Genomic DNA, 19,265 nt, shown 5'->3' with positions numbered 1-19,265 from the left:
GATGGCCAGAGCCAAACTGTCCCATGGTTAGCTGGACGCAGAGATCACAGGTCCCCAGCTCTGGTGCTGAAGAGAAGAGAGGGAGGGTCTGGCCATAGTGAGACTGCAGAGGCCATGGGTCCCACCCTGGCACAGGCACTTGGAACGCTAGTGTACATTCAAACTGTCCTCCACGGGCTCCCACCAAAGTAACCTTTCAACAGCTAAGTGTGACCCTGCCCGACCTTTCTTCAACCCTTCAGTGGATCCCAGTTACCTTCACAAAGGCCAAAGCCTGCCTGGAGTTCCAAGGTCTAATCTGGTCCAGTCATCCTCAGCCAGTCTGTCCCCAGCACAGAAGGGATGGAGGGGACAGCACATCTGGGTCTCCCTTCCTCAGGGACCTGACTACAAGCCACCATTGTGCTCCTACTTTTCTTTTGTAGCAACTAAGGAGTGTGATTTGAGCAGACCTGTTTTTTTCTTTTCAGTGCTGTAGACAGAACCAGGGCCTCATGCTAGGGGCCACACTACCAGAGAGCCATACTCCCATACCCTTGAGTGACACTGCTGTCCCTTGTAAGGTTGTACTCCACAAGGCCTCACACACACACGGCATTCTCTATATTCTTCTTTTGGTCTGATGACCCCATGACAGAGTGTGTGTATGGGAATTCGGGGGACTTATCAGGTCTTAAGGAGCTAAAGTGGACCAGGCATACCTTGCCCTGGTCTCCAACAGCTACTCCCAGAGAGAAGGTGCCTCCCAAACCACATTACCACTTGTCAGTGAGCCCAGCAACTCTGTGAGTGCCCAGGGCAAGCCTGGCTCAGGAAACACTGGGACTTGGCTCTGCCTGGGTGAGCCTTGAAACTGTTAGGTGTACTACAGTCGTTTCCTCCCCACCATGCTGAAATACCAGCTCCTTTGGGAGTCTTCCAGAGACATGGGGTCAGACCTTTCCCCTTCCAGTCTGCACAGTCCACTCTACACTCTGGAACCTGTTATCATATTCCCTCCCTCAGGGCAAACCCGGCTAGCTCTGGGCTTGGCCAGAAGGACTCCTGGACTGTGGCTATCTTCAGAGGAATTTGGAACCCTGGGTGTTGACATGGAGGAAGTTCCTGACACTCGGTGAGTAGAGACTACAAAGGCCCTGCCCAAGAAGCTAAGAGTGTTTTGCATTCTGAGCATCTCTGATATTCATGAAGGCAGAGGACTTGCTTCTGATCTCTGTAAACACAGTTTCTCAGGGCTCCACCATACACTGAAAATGCTAGGAATACTACGAGTGCTGTCAAAGTGGAACCAGGGTCTCCATTCTGGAAAACCCACTTCGTTGACCACAACTCACATCTCTGGGCTGCTGACTTGGTAGCTGTGAAATTACCCTTATGGTAGGCTCATGCCCGTGTAGTCAACAGCAAGAGGAGCCCACCAGTGGCCTCACTGTGACTCCAGCACCACTCTGATGGATGGAAACGTTTTATTTCATCATTAATTACCTTCCTTTCAACTACACTTTGGGTGCCACTGGTTTTCAGGTTAATGAACAGACTGTAATTAAAGACATGGTGGGTCCAGGGGAGAGGCACTGACAGACTGGTCTAATGCAGCCTTACATTTTGTCCTATGTAGGGAGGCACCGTAACCACGCCTCCTAAGGGCTGGCTACAGGTGTGTTTAACCACGCCTGTCAGGGCGTGGTCAAGGGGTGTTCAGGATGATGCGGGGGGGGGGGGGGTGGGGTGTTCCTTAAGGTGCTGCAGACACGTGGGAGCCCCTTCTCTCTGGCCTGGCTGCCTTGCTGCCCCTGGCATGTTCTGGCTTGCATTTGGACTGGTGTTTATCTAAAGAAATCTTAGCCTTACGAACTATGGATCATTTTGAGCGCACGCATCTCGGAATATCCACAGTCATACTTTCTGCAGGCTAACATATCCCCGGCATGCAGCCTGCTGCTGGTTCCCATGAGCCCCAGAGGCAGATCCAACTGCTGACTGGACCTATTCAGCAGGGCCACTAATCTCAGGCTCCTGTTTACACTGCTAGACAACTGGGGACACAGGCTCAAACCTAGTTCCAACAAACCTCAAAGTCCACATTCTCTCATGGCTAGGGCTTTGCAGCCTGGTACTACCCAATCTTTCTGGGAGAAGCCAGTCCTATGGACTGCAGTCCATCAGCAAATCCCTGTCTCTACCTACAGGATGCCAGAAGTGTTAGGTGTCAAACCCCACGCTGTCACAACTAGGCTATGTCCAGAATTTACCTTGTAGTGCTGGCCTAGCATGCAGGAAACACACCATGGTCCCTGCGAGCCACTGCCTCCCCTACCCAGGAAGTGGCAGAGCATGCTACATGCCAGGACAGCCTGTTCCCTTTTCTCTCAACTTACTGGCCCATCTACTTCTGATCAGTTCCTACTTGGCCACTATAGTGCCCTTTGTCCAGTGCTCAAGCCCACCTTTCCTTCAGAGAGCTCACCCAGCTCCCCACCTCTAGGGGGCACCATGCAGAAAGTCACCTAGTCTGTCCCCAAACACAAAGCTGGAAATGCCTCGGCCAGAAAGGCCTCCAGGAAGCAGACAGCTACTCCGTGCTTCATCATGAAGCAGTGGTTTGCCTCACACTGACTGGATATACAGACTCGAAACTTCTAAGGTCGTCACCCTCACTCTGTGGTAAGGGAGAGCAGGCATGCAATCACATCTGTCCAAGCAAGGAATTCAGTCTCCCTTTTCTCAAGAAACAGCAGCTACCTCAAAGCAGGGCAGGGCAACGCTGTAGCACCTGGCTGTCCTGTCCCATCTCAGCTGTAGCACAGGTTCTGCTTAGGGCCTCAAAGCACAGGCTCTAACAGCATAGATGTGAGCAAACCCTCTGTGTCCACCTACCAGAGATTCCAAGTTCTCTGGCTGTGTGGACTCGGTTTCTCTAACCATGTGCTTTTCGGCCAAGGTTGTCATTAGCATGAGAAGCAGCACTTGACACTAACCCATAGTCACCTTCTACAGCACAGCTTTCCAGTGCCAGGCCCATGCCCTCACCTCAGTGAGGGCTACTCTTTCCCTGTCACCTGTTCAGGGGCCAAGTTCCTGTGACTCCCTCACGAAACTGACCACTTACTCCTCGGAGACCTACTGGGTGCAACTTGTCACAGTCTCTGGAGTCTTCTGCTTTCTGGGCAGCTGCTAGTCCAGTGCCTTCTCTCCAACTCGGCCAATCAGAACTGGTCCCTCAGGGGTGGGAACCAGCTTCTTTTCTGACTTCATTCCAATCCAACCAAGACCACCCCAATCTTCCTGTGAGAAGAAAAACCTAACTGCCATTTGGGTAGCTCCAGTTGGACAGCTCAACCTCAAGGTGCCCCAAGGAGCTATCTTAATATTCTTCAGCTCTCTGTCCTACTCTGATGTCACTTAGAAACAGTCATCCTTACAACTGTTTACTTTGGCCAAAGGCAATCATCAGTGAAGTCATTGCTGTTCCCTGTATTCCTCGTATCCTGCCCTGTCAAGTCCATCTCTAGTTATTTGCTGTCCCACCCACTTTTTCCCCTTCTTCTCCACCACCCACGTCTAAGCCACTGTTACCTTTCACCTACTGCCTGCACTTCAGAAAGAGTCGGAGGCTGGTGTTAACGTTAGTGCTGTCAACCTGACACAGTCACCTGGGAGATGGGCCTTGGAGCACACCGGTAAGAGATTCTCTAGATCAGGTTAACTAATGTGAGGAGACCCATCCAGTTGTGGGCAGAGCCTCCTGGACTGCATAAAGAGGGGAAAGGGACCCCAGCACTCTGCTTCAGGGCTGTGGATGCAATGTGGCCAGCTGCTTCAAGCTCTTGCTGCCCTGACTTGCCCACGATGGTCTGCACACAGAATTGTAGGGGAAATTAAGCTCTTCCTTTCTTAAGTTGCTTTTGTACTCTACCACAGCAACAGGGAAAGAAAGCAGGACAGCCGGCTTCAACAGACTGGAGACCCCTGGGCTGGGTCCACAAGTCCTCCTCGGATCCCGCCTGCCTGCCAGAGCCTTGCAACCTCCACGTTCAGCCGTGCGCCCAACGCATCCGCGGGTTACCTGATGCTCTCGGCTGGCTCCTGTCCCCCTTCCCCAGGGCCCCCACTGCGCGAGGCATTTCCCACCGCGTGACGTCTGTGTTTGCTCACGTGTCACCGCCGCGCCTGCCCGGCAGCGATCGTCCACTTCCCCCAAGACTCGCCTCTCATTAAGTGCTTGGTAAATAAATACCAGGCGGACGGGCCCAGGGCCACGAGAGGACTGGGGAAACTGAGGCCCGGGACAGGCGGGAGCGCAGGGGACCGCCCACCGCACGCCCACTCACCTCCGCCCAGGCGCTCGCTCCGGAGACTCCTGCCGGAAGCGCGAGCTGAGTACTGGGCCGCAGAAGGCGAGACTTCCGCCGGAAGCCGGCGAGGGTGGGTGGAGCCAGAGCATCTTTCTCCATCTAAACCGGCCACAGCGGGCATTGCAGCACGGTGACTCCGTCTTTCCCTAAACTGGCGCCGGCAACGAAACACATATACTAATAACTCTCTCGTGTGCTTTTCTTCTGGGACTTCAAGCAGCTGGGAAATGACTTGAGGGCCATTAAATTTTAGAAATGTAAAAAGTCTGGGCAAAGTAATAATGGACACTTGTGAAATTACATATACCTATACATTTGTGAGAATTATTCAGTAGGTTGAGTAGGTGAAGATCATCCCAGAGGAAATGGAACCCGAAAGGAAGGGGTGCGAAGAGTGTAGTCTTAATGGGAGCCCAGGAAAGCTGGTGTGCGGTGGCTTCAGAACGCCAATCTAGCACACCCAGATTTTAGGCGCAGAGCATGTGGGCAAGAGAACCTCTAAGCCATGCAAGCCAGGGCTGCAGACCCAAGCTGACCCAGTCCTCTGCTATTGCTCTTCTGAGCTCCATACTAGGACTGGCTGCAAACAGGGATTCTTGCACATGACTTGGCTGGGCGCCTGGCTCCTAGCAGAAGGCTCAAGGCCAGAGTGTAAGCTGTGCTTTGTGCACAGTGCTGCTGTAGGCTGCTGCCAGCTGGCACCACGCAAGTATTCGTTCATTCAATGCTTCCTAAGACCTACAATGGTACCCATCACAGCCCAAGGTCTTGGCTTCATTCAGCCCTCTAGGCCTGTGTTGTATGCACTTTCTATGCCTTCTGAAAGTGTCTGTCCTCATCCCCTTCTGACAGTGGCAAGAGGAAGTATCTATTTTCATCACTGCCGTCATTCAAGCTCCCCGCTACCAAGGCTGCTGATGGGAGCAAGAGCTTAAAACACCAGCTGGAAGGCTGGGCACCAAGTGCAGGCAGCACACGGGGTGCACACCATGTCTTCTTTGAAAGGCACAAGTACTTGAGCTGTTCCCTGGCTGTGTCCCTGGCAGGGAAAGAGGGGGACGAGATCTCGGGGGTGTACAGTGTGCCTTTCCATGTTGTACCCAGCAGGGCTGAGCGGAAACACGCTGAGCATCCTTAGCCAGCAGGTGTGAGTAGTCTGTGCATGACACAGTGGGATAGATGAGGAGCAGAGAGGAAGGTGGCTAGGAACGCTCCAGATGTTCCCAGGCACAATGGAATGAAGGCTGTCAGGTGACTCCCTACCCTTGGGGCAGGGAGCAAGTGCCAAGGAACCAGTCATCATGAAAGAGTATTTATTGAAAACACAGTCACTGACAGGAAGCTCCTGGCTGCTCTCTGGTTACACCCCTAGCTCATGACCAAGAGCATTACATTTTTGCACTCAGTTTTATCTTCCCTTAAACACTCTAACCTAGGATGGGATGATCTTATATAAATATATATACATGTCTGTATAAGTATGGCCTATAGTAGAGAAAATATATAGTACACTCTTCGTCGGGTAGTACCACCATGCCAGGCTACCAGTACTCAATACCACCATGTTAACATGCGTCCAAGGAGAGAGGCTGTGCGTGTGCTTCAAGTGCTGCAGCACCAGAGAAGGCCCATGGCACAGCTGTGGCCCTAGCCGCTTCTTGAAATCATGGCTAATGGCAGAAACCACAGTGCCAGGAAGGAAAGAAAGGGAAGGTAAACTGCCCCGAGTCTGGGGGCAAGAGGGAAGCAAACAGAAGGGCCTGTACCTAAGGGGCACAAGGACATTCTTCCTCAGCAAGGAAAAGATAGAAATGGAGGGGGAGAACTGCAAGGCCTGGGCCTGACTTTTCCTGCAGTGTTCCTGGAGCCTAAGAGAGCAGGACTCAGGCTGGAGGCCTCTGCCTGGCTAGGATGAGACCGAGTGCTTGGGGAAGAGATTGCTACCTATCCTGACACCTGCACAGGCAAGAGAGGTGGATACCTCTAGAAACAGAGATGTTAGGGCCAGCCCTGAGGCAGCAGCATCTTGGCACAGGGTGAGACCGGAATGAGCCCTCAGAGACCTATTAAGCAAAAGCAAGGCCTGTCCTTGCTGAGCAACCTGAAGATAGTCACTCCAAGCCTCTCACCATTCCCAGTCCTCCCAGTCCCCTTGGGCAGCCTTTCCTGAGTCAGCTGTAACCCACATGGGTTCTCCAAAAAACTAGAGAAAAAGGATGGCTGTCAGTAAGTCCAGTTCCAGACGCAGACTCAAGGTGGGAGGAGGCAAGAGCATCTTGAGTTCACTCCTCCAGGCCCGACCCCAGGCTCTGTGGTGCTGAGGAGGGCAGCATGCCCTGACTTCATGACTCCTAGTGAATGGGGACCAAGAGAAGCTCTGGGTCCCATTGGGTTTGAGGAGTAGTCACCACGACCACTACTGAGTCTGTACAAGTAGAGGGCAAGGCACAGTCTGCCAGTGTCTCTTCTGAGCTGCAGTCCCTTCCCGCTCATCCGTAGTGATAGACGAAGTCATAGCTGCTGGGCTCCTTGGGGACTGGTGGTGGCGCCTCGGGAATCTGGATGTTCTCCAAGTCCAGAAGCCGCAGCTTCATCTCCATGCTGAGCAGTGTGTCCAGGTCGCTTTTGGTTAGCTCACTAGACATGTCCTTCCCCAGGAGGGCGCTGAGTCCATCAATCCAGATGCAGTACTGTGGGGAAGTTGCAAATGTCACACAGTGGCCCCAAAGGCTGCAGTGGGACTCATAGAAGTGCTATTTGGTGCCATTCAGAATATGCAAAACTCATAGGAGACAAGAGCAAGGACAGCTAGGAGATGACTGTCACTATCAACTGAAAGAATTGTATAGGGGATTTATGTGAAAACTTTAAAAACTAATATAAAATGTGGTTCACAATGCAATTAAGGAATATGAGAAGATAAAAACCTAGCTGGAGCAGTGAGAAGAAATGGGAGCAGTGAACACTCGCTCAATGAAAAGAAAAGAAGCAGAGAGGGACTCAGCAGTGCTATTTTGTTTTTTTTTTTAAAAAGTCAATTATGTTAGAAGAATTTTTTAAAAGGGAAGTACAAAAGAAATTGACATAGCTTTCATGTTGGAACAAGCTTATGACATCCAAGCACTTGGGAGATAAAGGCAGGAGGATCAGGGATCCAAGGCTAGCCTCAGCCACACAGTAAGTCTGAGGTTTGCTCCAGGCTATATGAGACCCTGTCTCAGATAAACAAAACAAAACAACCAAAACTAAGCCAGAAGTTCTCAGAATGCAATGGTATAGCAGACACTATGCTTTATCAATCTCTCTGAGGCTGTTTTCCTTTGTCTGTGACTTGCTCACTGGGCTCTGTCACCCTAACAAAGCCCTACTAGCCCCAGTATCTGCTCCTCCTGAAGCCTGACCCCAAGTGCTCAAGCACAGGTGCTCAGTTAACAATGAGCTGATTGAACTGGGCAGTACCATCCCTGAGCTACAGGTGAACTGGGGTCCCTTGTTAGGGGGAGCACAGCCTAGCTCTACAGCCTGACTGCATCTGCTCCATGTAACTGGGATTCAACTCACCTGGGAAGATGGCACTGGGAGATTCCCGAGTGGAAAACCATCCCCAGGCAGGCCTAACAATCTAATGATAGCCAGCTGCTCCTAAGGAGTAGGGTGGAAGGCCGGGCGTTGGCGGTGCACACCTTTAAAATCCCAGCCCTCGGGAGGCAGAGGCAGGCGATCTCTGTGAGTTCCAGGCCCGCCTGGCGGGTGTACATATCACACACACATGAGAAAAGTGAGGTGGTGAGTCCAACCCAGTGACAGAATGTGCTCAGACTTGGCAGTCCATTGTGGCCACCTGCTTTCAGGGGACACTGCTGTGCTGGTCACTCCTCCTCTCTGACTGAAGAGCCACAATTAGGGCACTGCTGTTCAAGGTAGTGTGGCACAGTGCTTACCTCATACTTATTAGGAGCGATGAAATTCAGTGTCTCATCAGGGTCATACAGGATGGAGAAGGCCAATTCCAACACCTCCTACAGAGAAAGAGATTGAGGGACTTGGAGCAATGTTCAGTTATGATGTCACCAAGTTCCCTCGGCATGCACCCAGGTGTGAGTTAACTGACCTTAAGGCACCTACTCCCTGACACTGTCACACCTAAGAGGTGGTGGTAGCTTTTTAAATTTGGAACTCAGTGTGGTGGCTGCCTGGACCCCAGGATGAGCTGTTAAAGATCTGAGATGAATCTGGGCTACACGAGGAGACCCACCCTCCTCAAAAATAAAAAGAAAAGAAAAGAAAAGAAAACAATTGCAGCAGCAATGTATTTTTAACAGGCAGAGGCTCAGATGCCATACAATGTTTTTATCGTATATCCCAACATGACTGGCTTCCTCTTTCTGTGGTGCTGTTCTCAGTGCCAAAAAGCCCTTAGAGTTAAAAACCCCAACAAAAACAAATTACTGATGAACTGAGACAGACTGAGCATCAGGAAAATAACTGCAGTACATACAAAGAGTCACACGTGATTGGCTTAAACCCATGAGCTCACAAGAACACTAAAAACACAAAATGGAGACATAAAGATAGGTCACCATTGTGCGGGACAGGGAAACAACTCGCTGCAGTTATACAGACCAGTTACATATAAGGTGAGTCAGCTGTTAGTCTTTTTGCATAAATGACCAGAGGGTAGCCGGCAGGTTTCTTTACTGAGAAGTGGTTCGGTTCATCAGTAAACCGGATACCCCGAGTTTGCAAACCTTAGCTACTGAGCAGCTACAGTGTGCTGACATGACAGAGCGCAAGCCAGTCATTATAGTGCCATCTAGGATATGGCCATGCCAGGGAAAGTCAAACCTGAACCAAATCAAACCTCTAGGTCCCTGTGCCAATTTACAAATCGGGGACAGAAGAAAAGCACATAGCGACAGTCAGCAAAACTCGGACTCTAGGAAATGACCACATAAGCAACATGGTCTATTAAAGTAATAAACTGCAAAGATGGGAAAAAGATGGAGGGGGAATGCATGAATTAGAGATGCAGACACCACAGCAAGCAAACCGACCAGAACCAGAACCGACGAAAAACTGGGCACAATGTGTGCACCTGTGTGCACATGACATTCATAAGACAGCAGGTGGACATTTTAAAGCCAGCGGAATATTTGAGATTAGATAATTGCTTTTCATCTTCTGCTAGGTGTGGTATGTGGTTGTGTCCTTTAGAGACTCGAAGTAGATACTCATGAATAAAGTGGTATGCCACGTGGGGTCTTCCAAAGTTGAAAGGAGAAGTGGGTGACAAAACTTGCCAGGGTTGCTGAGGCCAGTGAGCTGTGCCCTGGGATCTATTTATTTTTATAGTGTTCAAAGCTCTTGATACTGAGTGTATAGGACTAAATACAGTGAGAAGAGCCAGTGTGCTCCTAGAACCTGTGTCTGCAGGTCTCATGGGCAGAGGTTGGGGCTCAGAACAGCCTCCCCACTCACCTTGTTCTGTTTCAGGGCACTCTTCTCCTTCATGTGGGGACAGTCTTTCCCAGTGACAATGGCCTTAATATCTGCAACAGGAACTGATAACAATGGGAATTAACATCTGGAAGCTGATGCTACAAGCTGGGTTCAGCACCGTCCTCAGTGCTGGAAGGGAAGCCCTGAGCATCATACCTTGAGCAGATCCCAGGCTCAAGGGTCCTTCTAGCTCAGGGAGGTGTGCATGTGTGAACCTGCCCTGTTCTTCAGGCTCTTACTGTAGACCTGCTGCATCAAAGCTCACAGGTACTACTTGGGCTCATCTCCTTCAAGGAGTAGAGCCTTGGACACCCCTCCCTCATCTCTTTCCAATAGTGAAGGTGGCAAAGAGGCCAAATAAAGGGCATTGCAGCTATCAGCGAGGCTGCCACCTGTTACACAGTGCCCCATGGATAGAAGTCCACAGTCCACTGAGGATAGAAGTGTGGCGTTATCCTACCAGCTATGAAAGCAGAACAGAAGTGAGGATTAATTTGTATCAACTAGCGTTAGCAACTGACTAGGAGCTAAGCCAGGGTTCTTATTTAGACCCTGTAACTGTAGACCCTCTGTGTGCCCATTGCCTTTCAATGGAATCCCGTTCTGCCCTTCATGACCTACAGACAGCCACAGCGGGGATCTCAGGAACTCTCCAACTGCCTGAGGTGGGCCAGAGAGAGCCAACCAGGAAACAGAAGACTCGTGCCTGAGACCAAACGCTGGGTTTGAGACAGCTAGGACAGGCACTCAGGGGACCTGTTGCATATATGTGTCATGACACACCACCTACTTTTCTCCTGCAGGGATTCAAATGTCACCTCCCCTTGAGGGTTGTCATCCAAGTCACCATAATGGAGGACCTTGTGATTCAGTGCCAAGCGGCAGTGCCAAAACCGCTCTGGAACACAGGATGGCAAGCAGGTGAGGCATGGACAGTGCTGGGCAAAGGGGCACCACCCAGGCAAGCATCCCAGGCAGGATCCCAATGCCCTAGCTGTCCCTTACCTTGCCGCCGACGGTTCCCAATTTTTCGGAAGCTGCTGCCCTCACACAGCCTGTTCAGGCGCTGTTGCTTGATCAGCTCCAGGATCTCAGGCTGGATTTTCTCCCGTAGCTCCCTGTGGCACACACACACCCATGTCAGCAGAAAATCATGGGATGGCCAGTGTTCTCGGAGGCGGAGCTGGTAACAGGCTGTCTCCTTCACTGGCCCTCTCAGTTGACACTTACACAATAGGTGGGGACTGGAAATCATCCTGGCTCATCCTCTCAGATTGGCGCAACCGTAGAATCTCTGAGTAGCTCAGGCTGCGAAGCTTGCTCTTGAACTGATCCAAAGAGTTGGGTTTCGAGGGCAGAGCCCGGGTGATCTGCTCTCTGACGACTTGCATAACCTGGGCAAAGAGGGTAGCCACAGGCCACTCTGAAAATGGACAGGCCCACCAGAGAGGCTCCTCACCCAGTGTGGAGTCCTGGTGGCAACTCAGGTTATATGACTGATGGTGACAGCAGCCTCATTTCTCACGCATTTCAAGCAATCATGGTGGCAGGGGATGGGTTTTAATCTAAACTCTTTATTTTTTTTATTTTATTTTAATTTTTGGTTTCTTTGAGACAGGGTTTCTCTGTGGCTTTGGAGGCTGTCCTGGAACTCACTCTGTAGACCAGGCTGTCCTCGAACTCACAGAGATCTACCTGCTTCTGCCTCCTGAGTGTTGGGATTAAAAGTGTGCACCACCACCATCTGGTCTGATCTCAACTCTTGAATGCTCTTAAACTTACTCTTTCAGCAAGATTAAACATGCTCAGCCTCATTCCCTTATCTCTGCAGAGAGGAAGGCATCCTTCTGTACACGATGCCATGAAACAGGAGATGCTACAAGGAAGGCAGGCACAGTGCCCAGCAGATAGCACGTTACAATGTGCCAGTTTCCCTAAACAAACTGTTAGAGAAGAAACAAGATGCTTGCCCTACCACTGTACAGGTGGCATGACCTACTGAGGAAAGAAAATCCTCAGAAAGGTGAGCATGCGTGGGTGTCTGTGCGCACACACACACACACACACACACACACACACACACACACACACACACACACACACACACACACACAAAGAGGCTTCCAGGCAACTCTTTCTTCTCTACATTTTCTAATGTTTTGTTGTTTTATTTTCTTGAGGCAGGGTCTTAGTATATAAACCAGGCTAACCTAGAATTCATGACCCACTAGGCCCACAGGCATGCACCACCATGCCAGCTGACTTCTGGACTGTTGTCCTGTGAGGGCCTAGCACAGTGCTCCACACTGGGGCTCAGAGCACTGAGGCCTGACAGGCGCCAGGATGTTAACAGCATGAAACCCCTCCTGCCTTGCTGACACTGGCTGCTCGTGGAACTCATCTACCACACTGCAGCCATGACAGGTACAGCTCTCCTGCTCAGCTATTCCGACCCCTGTGGAGGACAGTGGCAGGTGTTAGCTTCCCTGGGCAAACGGGGTCTTGGGAACCATGAGGAAGATGTCCGCTCAAGGTTACAAAGGAAGTCACAGCAGCTGAGACCCAGGCTTTCCAGTACTTAGACCTTGTGACTCAGTATTGCCGACCAAGCTTGTTTTCCAGCTCAGGGATTCCCCAGGCGCTGGCCAGCTGTCAGAGGCTGTCCTGTGACAGTCTTCTTCCACCAGCCTCTGAGTGGCTTGGCAGCACTGACCTTATTGAAGTCCTCGGCTGTCGCCCTCATCTCCTTCCAGGTCTTGTTCAGCAGTTGGATACAGATGCCAAAGAGCTCTTCAAAAGCGCGGTCATGGGTGAAGAACATTGGATGGTAGTCATTGCGCCCTTCATTTGCTGTGGAGAAAAACCGAAAGTGTGAAGGCTCTGCCCTCAGGTACCCAGGGGCACCCATCTAGAAACTGGGGATTCTCTGCACCCAAGTCCTGAGGAAAGGAAAACAGATCACAGACTACAGCCACCAAGGAGAAGGAAAAGCCTTCTCTCAAGGCCTTAGCTTTTCTCAGGTGTTTTCTCCTATGGTCTCTCTACCCTGTTACAAACTCAGATAAGCCCTTACACACAGTACTGAGGGCTTCAGAGACACCTCAGATCACTAGCTCAGACAACACAGCAGCCATGATCATTATGACCAGGTAAGATGGATGGTAAGCTCATGGAGTAATTAAGAACAGGTGAGCACTGCCTAAGGCCCTCTAGTCCCCCAGCGTCTAGCTGTCCAACATCTCTAGCTGGTGACTGACTGGCAGAGCAGGAAAGGTGCAGACTTACGGAGCTCCCCAACCTGCAGGATCTCACAAAGCATCTTGGTGAGCTCAATGGCACTGCGTCCGAATGGACACTCATGTTTGTCCTCCCGGCTACTGTTTTCCAACACAATCTACAAGCAGAGGAGAAGGAAGGGGGTTGGGGGAGGAAAGCATGGATGGGCACTGGGAGTGAGAGGCTGCTCCTGCCTTTACCCGGATGTAGGTGTCCTGGTGGACTTTAGCCAGGTACAGCATGTTGTCCAAAGCCAGCATTCCAGGAGGAGTCTGGGTGAAGTCCAAGGCTGGGTTGATATGGTTCTGGAGAAACCAGATCAGGTAGAACATGAAATGCGTGGAACGACCTGAGGGCATTTTCCTACTGTCCCTTTCTCTCGGCTCCACCCTAGTGTGTCCTGCTCTTGGAACACCAGACTAAGGCTGCCTCATCATGCACCCCAGCAGCCAGAAGGCAAGCACCGAGTAGGTACACAGTACAGTTAAACCAAGGGCACTGCTAGTTGAGTAGCGTTTAACCAACAACAGTCACTCTAGCTCTGTGAAGAGCAAGCTGTGTTGGTGAGTTGATTCACGCAGGTTATGGGTACCATCCCTCCCTTTCCACTGTAGGACAGGGGAGGGGGTCAGAGGATGGAAGCTAAATCTCAACAGCAGAGGTGAGGAGGTACACCATTAGGTAAGAACAGAACACCAGAGCTAGACCCACTCACTCCAGGTACATGGTCCCCTGCCCGCTGCTGAGGATGGCTTCCTGGATCTGTAACTAATGGATTCAATTTGCATGCTTGGGTGATTTATGTTCACTGAGTGGCATGGCCAAGGCAAACTGAACCCACAAGCCTGTTCCTCCAGGGCTACCACAATGGGGGTTTGGGGATGCCAGGACTGGCTGAAGGCCTCCTGACTTCCTGTCTAGGAGGGGGCACTCTGGGTACTTACAGTAAACCCCAGCATTTTATAGTCCTTGGTATACATGGCCTTGCGCTTTTCAGTCCCACTCCCAGGAACATTGCTAGGGTCGGACTCTGCGTCAAATGCAATCCTCCTCAGTTCAAATATAATGTCTCTTTGAGCCTGGAAGGTATAACACAGTAGGCAGGTCAACCAGCTAGCCAAAGGGAACAAGGAAGAGAACAGCAGGGCATGTGCTCCCAAGCCAGTCTCTTGGGAGGGACCAGCAATAGGACAGGACAGAAGGGGGCTTTGTCCCCAGTCCTCAGGAGAAGCATCCACACTGTTTTGACCGGGCTGACACAGGCCACTTCATACAGCACTCCCAACATACACTGAGGGTAGAATGACCACCACCATGAAGAAACAGCACGACTTACACCAGCAAGGCCCCTAGCACCTGCCTGGTCATTGGGATCCATCTTAGTCATCATTCTTTCTTCCAGAAGGTTAAAGGTCAGGACTTGAAGGACATAGAGCTGATGGGCCATCTCTGTTTTGATTGGTCGGTTCCCTCGGATCACATGCTAGAAAAAGCAAAGGCAGGAGCAGGGTTCAAAGGACTGTCTTTTCCTGAAGAGCCACATCCACTGGGGGTGGGGACAAATACAAGCACACAGGACAGGGATCACTTCCTTCCTGCCACAGAGCCTGCGAGCCCTTGAAGGGGCTGGAGTGGAAGGGGGCTCAACCCAGCCAGAGTAGATTCATGTAGGCAAGCCTCCCTCTGCACTCTTGGGTGAAGGCTCAGCCCCAGACACCAGAGGTGGGGAGGCACACCACAAAGGTGAGAGCCGGCCACCAGACCTAGACCTACGCAGGCTTGCAGCTCACAGCACTAGTCAGGGCATCAGGGAGTGCATGGAAAGGGCCATTGGCTTTAGAAGCAGTCACTTTGTAAGGAAGGCCATTTGACTTTCCTACCCAACCTCACACCACCCTCCTATTCCTTCCTCTCCTCTCCAATCCTGTCCTGTCCTGTCACCCCAAACCATGCCCCCGCCCATCCTTTAGCCAGCCTCTCTATACTCCCACGGCTGGCTCATCGGCTTCCTTTGACCTGATGCCCTCCCTCCCCTTCTCTCACCTCCCAACCGTCTTTGTCCTGCCTGTCTTGGCTCATCAACTTGGGTATCTCACGTGGGTCCCCACCTGACCTGTACAACACCCTGCTTTTCCTCCTTGCTCCCTGGACTTCTCAACTAATACCCCTCCCCCACATGCTGAATCCCATCATCTGGGTTCTTGTCCAGCTTCTGCCATGTTCTACCTGTGTCCTTTAGGTCTTACTCAGTAGCCCTGATGCTAGAAGCTCTCTGTACAGTGTAGCAGCCACTAGTCACCTGTGGGTATTTGTGATTGTGGCAGAGTCACAGCAGCCACCCTCTAAGTGCTCAAGAGATTCCCCTAGGCCAGGGCCAGCAGCACAGCACAGAGCATGACAGCAGCATAGACTTCACAACCCTGCCTTAGCAGAACTCTGCAAAGCTCCCCTAACTCGCTCAGCCCTGCCCTGCCCCGCCCCTCTTTCTCTCACCTGGTCTAGCCTTTTGGGACTTACACAGTACAAATTAATGGCCCTACGCTCACATGGTTAGTGAACACTGGTCAGGTCCAAACTGGTATGCAGTGTCTACAACACACCAGATCTGGAAGCCCTGGCATGAAAAGAGCAGGCTGCACGTGTCGCTGATGCTTCATGAACTGATCTGTTGCACGATGAAATGCTTTTGGTATCATGTGATAAATACACTGACATTAACCTTCATTTCTCCCAGTCCCTTAAAGCTGCTACTGGAACATCTATCTCAAAGTCCACACAGGCTTGAGTTGTACTTCCCCCAGCTGGGCCTATCCTAGACCTCATCCTCAGCTGTGGACCAAAGGTGGTCTGCTTTTTTCCATCTCCACTGTCCAGTATAGATGCTAAAGCCACAAACAGTGAGATGAATCCCACTGAAATGAAAGTCATCCATTCAGGTCCTTCCAAGAAGCATCTTCTCTGGACAAAACTTCAGTAAGTAGAATGTGTGTGGAGCCAGACCTGCCCAGCTGTCCTCAGAACAGAACTGGGATGTCGCCTGCCTCCAGCTCCTGCTGACACATGCATGACTCTCCATCTCTCCAGCATGTCTCTTGCTAGCTGAAACTCAGGTATGCTTTCGCCCCCACCCCAAGGTCATGCCCTCCTCTTCTGCTCCTGTTGCTGGGGCTCTGCCACCCTGCTTCCTGACTCCTCTATATCCCCTCTTCTACCTTGCCCCAATTCTCAACTGCTCGCTCGCCCTACCACACCCTACTACGGCACCCTGTACGTCCATCTCTAGCCTGGCAAATCAGTTCAGTCCTCACACTCAGCTCTTTACTCTGTGGGACTCTCTTCTGATCCATCAAGCTAAGTCTCAAACATGGTACATTTTCCCCACATCCACATGAAGAGGGGGTACCTAGGCAGCTGTTCTGCAGTGCCCACAACAATGCACAGGAGCCTGTGCACTCCTCACCCTGTTGTAACAGTGTTCAAGCATTTGCTGGAAGCAGGGGTTGCAGTGACCTGGGGACCCAGTCATGAAAGGTAAAGCCAGCTAACTGCAGATTTGCTCAGAGCTCTCTTCTGGAGCTGTCAACACACACACACACACACACACACACACACACACACACACACACACACACACACACTCTGTCTCTCTCAAAAACACACATACCTGCCCTACACACACACAACCCCTTTCTGCCCACAGAGAAGTTTCCCAGACGCTATGCACCCTGCCAGGCATGGTCTATGCATTAGCTCCTTCAGTCCTCGACCTAGCTGAGCAAATCAAAGCCCAGGGATGCAAGGCCAACTGCTCAAGATCAAAGCAAACTGGAAAATGGCTAAAGCTCACCGTCAGCACCAAATCTTTTATGCTTGACTCTGATGTTTTGTTTATTACATTCATTGCTGTCTCTGGGTTTTCCTTTGTTTTTAACAACTATAAACTCTCTTCCTTTTAGCCCTGATCTTGGCTTCTGTCTCCACTCCACTTGCTGTCTTCCCATACTCTACACCACCATGGTAACAAGAGTGAAGACCTCCTTCTAGACTCCTCTTCAGCCCCTCAGCAAGTGCCCAGCTCCTGCAGCATGGTCTGCAGTGATCTAGAATCCAACCACCACCTTGAGTCTCAGCTGCGCTGGGGTGAGGGAGACTAAGGCCTGACCTGACCAGGTGCTCAGCATAGATCTGCCCCTTGCTCCACCCTACACTGCTGGTCTCCATGGTCAGGCTGGGTGTCTTGCTTGTGTGCCTGACATTTGCAGCTCCTTGAAAGGCTTCCTGACCCCTCTGCAAAGCAGATCTCACTGGCCCTGCCTTCCCCTGGCCATTGCTGTGCTGGATCCCACCTTTTCTACCAGAGCACAGGTTGAGAGCAGATCCACCCCCTCATCTGTCTCACCCTGTATGATCCAGTTTCTGCATCTCGGAGCTCTCCTTTTTTTTTTTTTTTCTGTTTATTTAACAGTTTTGAAGTCATAACAAGCAGTAGAGATGGCTTTCACCTCTTCTCCCTGGAGGGGCTGCAATCTCTTGGGTGCAGTGGGGAAATGTGGTGGTTTGAAAGAAAATGGACCCTAAAGGGAGTGGTACTATTAGGAGGTGTGGCCTCGATGGAGAAGTGTGTCACTGTGAAGGTGGGCTTTGAGGTCTTATATATGCTCAAGCCACGCCCATTGAGGAAGTCTATTTTCTGTTGCCTGCATATCAACATGTAGCAGCTCCTTCTCCAGCACCATGACTGTCTGCACGCCACCATGCTCCCCGCTATGACCATAATGGACCGAATCTCTGAAACTGGAAGCCACCATCTCAATGAAATGTTTTCCTTTATCAAAGGTGTGGTGATCATGGTGTGGTGATCATGGTGTCGCTTCACAGCAACAGACTAAACAGATGGCTTCCCAGGGGCAGCTGGGCTCAGGAGCCCAAGAAAAAGCTCAGGTGTCAGAAGCACCTTAACGGTGACAACAGTTAACCTGCTCTGTGCCTCTGACCCTCAATGGCAATACTCACAGCCCCCCACTGGAATGGTGACGACAACCAGCAACAGTAACAAGCACTAACAAAAGGCAGTCACCGGGAACTCACGTTCAGGATTATGGACCGAAGGTGCTTCTGGGCAAAGGCATTGGCCATGTCCTAGGGAGGGAAGGAACAGATGTAAGATAAGGCAGATGGTACTTGGGACTGCTGTCAGGGGACAGTGTCCTGGAATGTCTTCCTTTCAACTGAAAAGGGAAGAAATCCACTGCCATCCAATTTATTTCACTCTAAAGATTTCCCTGCTTCTCACGAGTGCAAACGAACTCAGATAGTTCCCTCTCAAACAGGCACAATAAGACATGTGTGTGACAAGGATGCTGAAGACGGACACTGCACGCAGAGCACACAGCAGTACATGCACCATTCCAGGCAGACAGCCACAGCTGAAGAACCCTGGGCAGCAGACTCTACTCAAGACCAGGGCCTGGCCTGGCACAAATGCCTGGTTACTTGCAGCTGGTTTAGACAGTGACGTGTTGTAATCTCTCACAATGAACTCACCTTTCTCATCCTATTTGGCAAACTCTGACAGTAACATTTTATTTAGGAAGTATCCAGGAAATAAAGTATTCTAAGAGAGGAGTCCTCTACTGAGGTCTATAAGGGCTGGCTCTTATTTGACCATCTTTTAAAGAGACACAAGGACTATAATTATCATCTCAGCAATGCCTGAGCTTGCTGGGGACCACTCTGCCTTGACACTGTCACCAGAGAAGCTGCTGAAGTTTCACCTAAACAAAATGGTCCCATATCAAGATGCCTCTAACATTCTTGCAGCTTTTCTTAATTTCTCAGTCTCTCCCTTCCAACGTCAGCATTGTCTTAGTGATGTTAACTACAGAGACTCCCTTCTAAACTGCTGCCCTGATCACCTTTATGAACAGCTATAAGTCAGCGGGCCTGAGGGAGCTGCTGCTCTCTTGTGTGTCTCCTCCTGTTTCTAAGCCTCCACATTCCACATGTCTGATCAGGGGCACCTGGGTTTACTGTGACCACTGTGCACATCCTGGCTAACAGAGGACTGGTGCCTGGAAGCTTCTTTGGTAGCTACAAGATGTCATATAAGACTATAAATCCTGAGTGGACAATTCA

General features: G+C 51.0%; 1 protein-coding gene across 3 annotated transcripts in view; it reads right to left on the bottom strand.

The window, feature by feature from the left end:
* Positions 1 to 5,653: 5,653 nt before the first annotated feature.
* The window catches only part of Elmo2 (engulfment and cell motility 2), a 37,262-nt gene continuing 23,650 nt past the window's right edge, over positions 5,654 to 19,265 (bottom strand). For 2 of the 3 annotated variants that reach the window (XM_035447010.1, XM_027423417.2), the window contains 12 exons: positions 18,219 to 18,269; positions 14,491 to 14,613; positions 14,075 to 14,209; positions 13,331 to 13,435; positions 13,140 to 13,248; positions 12,568 to 12,704; positions 11,085 to 11,248; positions 10,860 to 10,972; positions 10,645 to 10,752; positions 9,834 to 9,916; positions 8,297 to 8,374; positions 6,845 to 7,045 (listed from right to left, as the gene is read on the bottom strand). In XM_035447010.1, the coding sequence (XP_035302901.1) occupies positions 6,845 to 7,045; positions 8,297 to 8,374; positions 9,834 to 9,916; positions 10,645 to 10,752; positions 10,860 to 10,972; positions 11,085 to 11,248; positions 12,568 to 12,704; positions 13,140 to 13,248; positions 13,331 to 13,435; positions 14,075 to 14,209; positions 14,491 to 14,613; positions 18,219 to 18,269 (1,407 nt within the window). Of the gene's footprint in view, positions 7,046 to 8,296; positions 8,375 to 9,833; positions 9,917 to 10,644; positions 10,753 to 10,859; positions 10,973 to 11,084; positions 11,249 to 12,567; positions 12,705 to 13,139; positions 13,249 to 13,330; positions 13,436 to 14,074; positions 14,210 to 14,490; positions 14,614 to 18,218; positions 18,270 to 19,265 lie in introns of all 3 variants that reach the window. The other variant, XM_027423415.2, reaches the window with a different exon arrangement.

Source organism: Cricetulus griseus, chromosome 6 (genome assembly GCF_003668045.3).
Source record: "Cricetulus griseus strain 17A/GY chromosome 6, alternate assembly CriGri-PICRH-1.0, whole genome shotgun sequence".
NCBI classification, from domain to species: Eukaryota; Metazoa; Chordata; class Mammalia; order Rodentia; family Cricetidae; genus Cricetulus; species Cricetulus griseus.
Note: the sequence above shows the minus strand (reverse complement) of the source record. Positions and strands in the feature narration are given on the sequence as shown.